The sequence below is a fragment of the Trichechus manatus genome, unplaced genomic scaffold, assembly GCF_000243295.1.
Source record: "Trichechus manatus latirostris isolate Lorelei unplaced genomic scaffold, TriManLat1.0 scaffold00003, whole genome shotgun sequence".
Classification (NCBI taxonomy): Eukaryota; Metazoa; Chordata; class Mammalia; order Sirenia; family Trichechidae; genus Trichechus; species Trichechus manatus.
This window is the reverse complement of record NW_004443939.1, coordinates 15,451,378-15,460,608: the sequence shown is the minus strand read 5'-3', so window position 1 is coordinate 15,460,608 and position 9,231 is coordinate 15,451,378. Positions and strand designations below refer to the sequence as shown.

The 9,231-nt window shown below is 35.9% G+C and overlaps 1 protein-coding gene across 1 annotated transcript in view; it reads left to right on the top strand.

Moving 5' to 3' along the window:
* The first annotated feature begins 381 nt into the window (after nucleotides 1-381).
* DEPDC1 (DEP domain containing 1) overlaps nucleotides 382-9,231 on the top strand; it is a 34,567-nt gene continuing 25,717 nt past the window's right edge. The window contains exon 1 of the mRNA XM_004369045.3: nucleotides 382-449. Coding sequence (XP_004369102.2) covers nucleotides 382-449 — 68 coding nt within the window. The remainder of the gene's footprint in view (nucleotides 450-9,231) is intronic.

The following is a 9,231-nucleotide window of genomic DNA, read 5'->3' as shown; positions in this document are numbered from 1 at the left end:
AGAACATTAAGTATTTCAGGGTAACAAAAGACAATTAGCTTAATATCAAGAAGATGAATTTTACAAAAGAGAAATTAAATTTTCCCTCATAAAAGAAAATGAATTGTCTCCAAATAATATTTCACTTAAAAATCCATAACTTGTGAATCTATGATAACCTTTCATTCATAATCAATCAACCAACTATTTATTAATAATTCACTGCTGCACCTAATATAGCTATAAAACTTGAACAGAATTTGAGGACCCTGGAAAGTAAACAGTTGCAAGATTAGGAAAGAAAACCAGAAATCCAAGTACTAGTGAACAAGCAATAATTTTAACTTTTATTTTACCCTGGCCTGTTCTCAATGTTGACTAAAACCCAAGTGGGCATTGGTCATGGACAGTGAGAGTGCCAACAGAATCCTTTTAGTTCTTGCTCAGGGAACTCAAGGATCAGGAAACGGGTATCTTAACACTCAGAAAGAGTGCAGGAACTCCGTTTTTCTTTCCTTTTCTCTATTCTCTTGTCTCCTAGCCTCAAGCAATCCAACGGTGGCAACAGCGACCACAGCAGAGGTGCAATGGGAGGCACAGGAGCCTAAAACTCTCAGGAAGGGAAACCTTCTTGTCCAATAGGAGGAGCTGTGGTCCAAAAAGGGTAAGGCATCCCACTCCTCCATTCTGTCCTCCTGCTGCTTTGCGCTAGATGCAGAAAGAGTCATGGGAAATATGTGGCAGAGGGGAGTAAATAAAGACCTAGCTTTCTGGTCAGAGGACCAAACAGGAGAGCCTTAGGAAACTAGAAAGTACTGGAGAGATCACAGAAAATGAGGAGTGTGTGAAAGCAACACCATAAAATTATTTATGGACTCTTGTGCTTATCCCTTGCCCCTAGTCCAGCTACATACATGTGGATCTGACCATAAACAGCATACTACAGACTCTGAGAAATGAACTATGATTTAGACCACTGCCCACATCCCATAATCACTGTTATGGATGGTGCACACATAAGAAGGATCCAAAGCACTATAAAAGTTTTGAAAACAGAACTGACATTGAAACAGCAACCTGCTGAAGGCTGGTCGGAATTTGTATCCGAACCCAACTCAGCCAATTGCTTTCTAAAACAAAAACATCAGTATTTTCCATAGGATTTAAATGAGAGTCTCATAATATTCAAAATGTCCATGATATAATCCAGAAGTACCTGGCATATGATGAGCCAAAAAACCTCAACTTCCGTGAAAAAAAGACAACCAGCAGATCACAATGCTGAGATGACGCAGATATTGTAATTATCTGATGAAGACTTTAAATCAACAGTTAGAAAAATCTTCCAGAAAATACAGGCAAATAATCTTGAAACAAATGGGACGATTAAAAAAAAAAAAACTCAAGATAAAATAGAATACAAAAAGAAAACCCATCAGAATGACAATTTTAGAACTAAAACTACAATAAAATTTTGTTTTAAAAACTCACTGGATGGTATCAATAGTACAACAGAGATGAAAAGGAAGGACCAGTGAACTTGAAGATAGAGCAATAGAGATAATACAATCTGAGCAGAGGAAAAAAATAAGCCTCAGGAAGCCGTGATACAATCACAAAAGGTTTAACTTTTGTATCATCCAAATCCCAGAAGAAAAGTGTGTGTTAAAAACGTATTTGAGGAAATAATGGCTGAAAACTATCCAAATTTGGAGAGCGACATAAAACTACAGATTCATAAAATTTAGGGGCCCCAAAAAGAAATGAACCCAAAGAAATCCATGCCCAAATTCATCATAATCCAATTGCTGAAACTAAAGACAATGAAAATGCTTTGAAATCAGCCAAAGAAAAATTATGCATTACTTATAGGGAAATAATTATTCCAATAACTGCAGCTGTCTCATACAGGCCAGAAAGAAATGGAACAACATTTATAAAGTATTGAAAGAAAAGAATTGTCAATCCAGAATTCCACATTCAGAGAAAATATCTTCCAAGAATGAAGGTATAATACAGAGATTCTCAGATAAAGGTAAACTAAGAGAATTTGTTGACAGTAGGTCTGGTCTAAAAGAAATGTTAAAGGAATTTCTTCAGACATTCAGGAAACGAAACCCAAAGGATGCCTCCAACATCAGGAATGAAGTAAGAGCTACAGCACTGATAAATATCTGCGTAAATACAACAGGCTATTCTTGCCCTCTTGAGTTCACTGAAGTATTTTTGATGTTTGAAAGCAAAAATTATAACAACATCTGATGGAATTTTCTATCATTATGTAGGTATGATACATAAGGCAACTACAATAAAAAGGTGGGATAGTAAAGAGAACTATATGGTGGAAAGATAAGTAGCTACTGTGAGGATAAACTACAGGGAGACAAAAGTAGATGGTTCCCAAAAGTATCTGGGAACAAATAAGGGTCATAGTTGAGCAACATGATGTCAACATAATCAATGTCAAAGAACTGTACATGTGAAGGTTGTTGAAATGTCAAATGTTTGGTTACACATATTCTTACCACAATTAAAAAAGTTTTTTTAAGTACAAGGAGAATTTTAAGACAAGAATTTAACATAACTCCCTCCTTGATCAATAAATAAAGAAGATACAAAATCTTTAAAGATATACAATATTTGAATAAATATCAAAAAAAGTAGATATACCCATTGCCGTTGAGTCAATTCCAACTCATATCAACAGAGCAGAACTTGCTCATAAGGTTTCCAAGGAGTGGCTAGTGGATTTGAACTGTCAACCTTTTGGTTAGCAGCTGAGCTCTTACTCACTTATTGCAATGAGGCACTTATCAGGAAAATGACTCAAATTCAGATGCAAGACTAATCAGATAAAGTTCGGGGCGTGGTGCAAACTGAAATCCTTAACATAGCATGTAAGCACTCTCATGATCTGACCCATGCTTCTCTCTCTCATGCTTACTCTCCTTCATTTTCCCCAGATGCCCCCATCTCATTCTCCTACCCAAAGGTAATCAGTCTGTTTGGTGTATGTTCTTCAAGTTTTTTACTATAAATTTCCCAGACACACACATGTATGTATTTATGGTCACATGCACAAATTGGATAATACTATACACATTGTTTTGCAACTTGCTTTTTACTTGAAAATAAGCCCTGGAGACCTATCCATGGCAGTACAGGTAGATCTACACCAAAGTACAGATGTGGCACACTTTATCTAACCTATTCTCCTTCCAATAAACAATTTACTTTGAGTTTTTTCACTATTTTAAAGAATGCTCAAGTGAACATCTCTGTGCATAAAAACTTACATACACTTGTAAGCTAGGTTTCTAAAAGCAGAATTTCTAGTGTGAAACACAGGTAATTTTAATTTTGCTTGAATTCTGCTATTTTGTGTCTCAACAGTACTTACTGAGCACCTATTATGTGCCTGCAACTGCTGTAGGCACTAAGAATTTAGGGAACACAGATCATATACAAATAAATACATTGACGCTGATAAAGATCTAAGGAGAAAAATAAAGCAGGATAAGGGGACAAAGAAGGGTAGAAGGGCAGGGGACTTTGGATTTATAATCATTCCAAAACACTGTCCTTTTTATTACACCTTGCCTACAAGTGATATTATCAATCATCTAATATACAAAAAAGGAATATATTATTTAATTAGTGCTATAGATTGAATTGTTTCCCCCTAAAATACGTGTTATAAATCTTAACCCCAATACTTGTGGATGTAATCCCATTGTAGAATAGGGTTTTCTTTATAATGTTAATGAGGCCATATCAGTGTAGAGTGTGTCTTAAACCAATCACTTTTCAGATATAAAAAGAGTAGATTAGGTACAGAAACAATGAAGCATAGATGGGGTAAACAGATGCCAGGCCACATGAAGATAGCCAAGGAACTGAGGAACAGAATCTGAAAAGAGACAAGGATCTTCCTTCAGAGCAGACAGAGAGAAAGCCTTCCCCGAGAGCCCTGAACTCAGACTTCTAGCCCCTTAACTGTGAGAAAATATATTTCTGTTCGTTAAAGCCACCCCTTGTGGTATTTGTTATAGCAGCATCAAGAAACTAAGACAATTAGCATTTCCATTATTAGTGAGGTACGTGTCTTGTCATTTGTCGATGATCATGCAACTGTTAATTTACCTGATTATTTCCTTCAACAAGCCATAAGCTCCTTGCAGTCAACAACTGTATGTTTTATACCCCTGCATTCTAGCATGGTATCTGGCATAAAGTAGGCTGAATGAATGACAACGTAAGGAGCATTTCATATATATAAATGTTAATTATACATAATGTAAATTATGTTATTATATACATGTATAACCAAATCATATCAAACCTTAACCCTTCAATGACTCCTGGGACATACTGTTTCCCAACCACTTTTTATGCCTCTGGCGTTCTTTGTGAAGATAGCACTCCGATTTTAACTCCTTTAACCTCAAGTTGGGAGCTTTTTGAAATATGTGAAACTCAAGACCCCTAAGTTGGAGCCTTATTATTGTAGAATGAGCATTGTGTTAGGTGATGTCTCCTGGGTGTGTGAATTTTGTAAACTTTTGACAGGTTTGCTTTATTTCTGTGAGATAAGCCTCTTCATTATGTTTCCCAGTTACTGTGTTCTCATGAGAATGTACTTATCTCAAGAATAAGCTATTCCTAGTGCCCATTCAAAGAAAGGTGATCTAACAGAGTGTAGAAATTATCAAACAACATCATTAATATTACACACAAGTAAAATTTTGCTGAAGATCATTCAAAAGCAGCTGTCACAGTACATCGACAGGAAACTTCCAGAAATTCAAGCCGGATTCAGAAGAGGACGTGGAACCAGGGATATCATTGCTGACGTCAGATGGATCATTGCTGAAAGCAGAGAATACCAGAAAGATGTCTACCTGTGTTTTATTAACTATGCAAAGGCATTCGACTATGTGGATCATAACAAATTATGGATAAACTGAGAAGAATGGGAATTCCAGAACACTTAATAATGCTCATATAGAACCTGAACATAGACCAAGAGGCAGCCTTTCAAACAGAGCAAGGGGATACTGCATGGTTTAAAATCAAGAAAAGTGTGCGGCAGGGTTACATCCTTTCACCATACTTATTCAATCTGTAAACTAAGCAAATAGTCCAAGAACCTGGACTATATGAAGAAGAATGTGGCATTGGGATTGGTGGAAGACTCATTTAACAACCTGCAATATGCAGATGACACAACCTTGCTTGCTGAAAGCAAAGAGGACTTGAAGCACTTACTGATGAAGATCAAAGACTACAACCTTCAGTACGGATTACACTTCAACATAAAGAAAACAAAAATCCTCACAACTGGACCAATAAGTAACATTATGATAAATGGAGAAAAGATTGATGTTGTCAAGATTTCATTTTACTTGGGTCCACAATCAACACCCATGGAAGCAGCAGTCAGGAAATCAAATGATGTATTGCATTGGGCAAAATATGCTGCAGAAGACCTCTTTAAAGTGTTGAAAAGCAAAGATGTCACATTCAGTACTAAGAGGTGCCTGACCCAAGTGATGATATTTTCAGTCGTCTCATATGCACGTGAAAGCTGGACAACGAATAAGGAAGACGGAAGAACTGATGGTTTTGAATTATGACACTGACAATACTGAATATACCATGGACATCCAGAAGAATGAACAAGTCTGTCTTGGAAGAAATATAGTCAGAGTGCTCCTTGGAAGAGAGGATGGAGAGACTTCATCTCAAGTACTTTGGACATGTTATCAGGAGGGACCATTCCCTGAAGGACATCCTGCTTGGTAAAGTAGAGCATCAGCGAAAAAGAGGAAGACCCTCAACAAGATGGACTGACACAATGGCTGTGACAATGGGCTCAAAGATAACAACGATTTTGACGATGGCACAGGACCTGGCAGTGTTTCATTCTGTTGTACACAGTCGAAATCAACTTGACGGCACCTAACAACAGTCTTCTTTCAGTCAGTGCCCATTTTCTGTTTCCAGGTGTTACTGGCTCCCTACTTTGCTTTGACTCTTTGCTCTGCAGTATTTCAGGACTGCTCCTCTGGCTTCCGAACAGTAAATAATGCCTTTGCAATAAGGAATAATGCACTGCAGTCGTACTTTTCAAGAGGCTCGAAATCCTGTAAGTTATTCTTAGCCCATGTTTAATCTTAGGGCCCAATCATTGCTTCCATGTGCAGCAGGCAGAATGTATCACTGTGAACAGGTTTGCAATATTCCAGGGCAGCTGTTTCTGCTTCTTAGCTGTTAGTACTACTTTTGTTATAATAAAGAATACATAGTAGTGATAATTTTTCTGAGATTTAAATTTCTTTAGTTTTATTTATTTGGGCTGTAAGTACTGCTTTTGCAGTAAGGAAGAATGCATTTAGTGGTAATTTTCCTGAGATTTAAAAAAAACCCTTGATTTATGTATTTAGGCTGTAAGTACTGCATTTGCACCCTTCCTTACTGTTTTGAAGTTTCATGAAAAATAATAAAAAGGCTAAGAAGAAGGAGACTAGAATAAAATGGATGTGCAGTCATTGCCAGGTGCCTTCATGTATTACCTCATATTTTCAAGAAATTAAAAACAAAACAAACAAAAAATTATTTTATCATTTATGCATATCAGTAGGATTTACTATGTTCAGCATCTGCTGGACGTATGTGATCTCAGATAATGGGTATCAAAATCCATAAATCATAAAAAAAAAAAAAATTCTGGAATTGGTCCTTTAATCAGCATGCCTTCCATTAGTGAAAACACATGGTATCAACAAAAAATTCAAAGGAGAAAATAACTGGGTCACCAAAAGGTTATATAATGTTATCATATACATGTATAACGAAACCAAACCCACTGTGGTTGAGTCAATTCTGACACATAGTGACCCTATAGGACAGAGTAGAACTGCCTTATAGGGTTTCCGAGACTATAAATCTTTATGGAAGCAGACTGCCACATCTTTCTCCTGCAGAGTGGCTGGTGGGTTTGAAATGCCAACCTTTTGGTTAGCAGCCGAAAGCTTTAACCACTGTGCCACCAGGGCTCCTTATATACATGTATACATGAATAATATTAATTATTTGATTTAAAACTTCTAATGAATATAATAAATTGATAAAGTTAATAATAACTGTTTTGGAAAATAACAGAAGTCCTCTTAAATGAATGAATCACAACAACAATTGCAAAATAAATGAAAAATTTTAAATCATTTAGAATCAGTAAAAAAAGATTCATTAAAAATTGCCTATAATGCATTATCTTATTTAGCTGTATCTTGATAGCATTATTAAAATGATCTTAATACATTGAATTAAATGTAAAAAATTAAATTAGAAAGGTAAAATTACTTTTATGAATAATGTTTAGTGATCTAGAAGAAAAGGATCAAACCCAGAAAAATGTTTTTCAAAAGACATTATAAAAACTTAGTATTAAACTCACTATTAAATTAACATGTGCTTTGACATTTGGTGAATTTATCATAAATTACTAGAACTGGAACAATCTTTGGAATCTACTTTAATTCCTTCACTTTACAGATAAGAAAATTAAGAACTAGGGAAGTGACTTGCCAAAGGCATAACTAGGGTTAGAATCAATATTCCTTGCCTTCTTCCTAGAGCAGTGTACTTTTACTGCATTACCAAGACTCTCATATAAACAATAAATTCTAAACTTATGAATGAATTGTATTTAAAAACTTTATGAATTATTTGTCACTAATACTGGGAATTTGTTTTTTTTAATTTGGTTGAATTTCTAGATTAGTCAACAAACGTACTCTGAAGAATAGTCCTTTTATTCAACAGTCTGCACAATGGGGAAGAATTAAAGGAAGGGCTATTTTTATGGAAAAATAGAGAATTTTAAGGAGGGGATCCTTAATCATGCTACTAATGATTCTTATTGGAGTTGAAAATGCAGGATGGCTTTCTAATCAGGTATGACTGTGATTGTAACACATCTCCCTGACGAGATACTCAGCCTGTTTGAAAAAAAAACTCTAAAACGCATTAGAAAAGCTAAAAACTCTAAAATGCATTCCATTAGAAAAGCTACTAGATATTGATATTAGTTACTAAGGAGGTTTTTAATTCCCTAGCTCTGAAGACTTCTAAATCTGGTAGAGTTTAGGGGCATCAAGCCTAATTCAGTATGCAGATGTGCTTATAAATAGAGAACAGCAAGGACAGTTCACTAAAGATCTAATATGCAATTATGTGGAAGTATCTGCATAAACCACAAGGAGAAAAATGGAGAATGATTCACAACCACCTTTTTACTGAGTTCTCACATACATGAGTGAGGTAGTATCATTTATCAACATTGCCCTTTTTATTACGGTGGCTATTATTAACTGGCTCAATTGCAATCCCTGTGGTCCTTCTAGCTTCTGGTAAGCCTCAGCTTACTGTCTCCTGACACCTTTCCTGTCTCCCCTGAGCAGATGTGGGTCCTTCTTTCTCCCGTGCTCACAACACGTATACTTCCATTATTGTAACTATTTTATTTTAATTGCTTGTTTGCCTGACCATTTCCCAAGTAGATTTTAATCTCCTAGAGAAAGACTTTTTATCATTGTGCCAACTGGAGTAATTTTCACTTTGTTGGAGTTCAAAGAATTAGTTGCCTAATGACTGAATGCTCAATCAAAACTGTATCAGAGATTAATCCCTTCAATTAATTATATAGGGTAGGAGTTGAGTTCACAAGATAGTTTCTCTGACACCTGTTTCACTCCCACACCCCCTGTATTTCTATGGAAAAAGCCTGTATTACCTTTTTAATACAAAGGAGGAAGTATTTCCTGCTTCCACCAAAGCCCAACGTTTCCTCTTTACTGAAAATATCCCATGTGGTTATATGGCTCCTCTGTTCTCTATATGGAGCCCTGGTGGCATAGTGGTTAAGAGCTACAGCTGCTAACCAAAAGGTTGGCAGTTTGAATCTACCAGCTGCTCCCTGGAAACCCTATGGGGCAGTTCTACTCTGTCCTATAAGGTTTGCTATGAGTTGGAGTTGACTCAATGGCAACAGGTTTGGTTTTTTTTTAGTTCTCTATATTGTTGTTGTGTACCGCTGAGTAAAGTATTGTAATGATATAAAACCTTTTCAAAGAGTTAAACAGCAATCCTCCTGAGCATTCTTGAAAACTCTATTACTAGTTATCTTTTGGATAAGTAACAAAACCTTAACAAACTGCCTTGTTTTAAACTTTTATATACATATATATT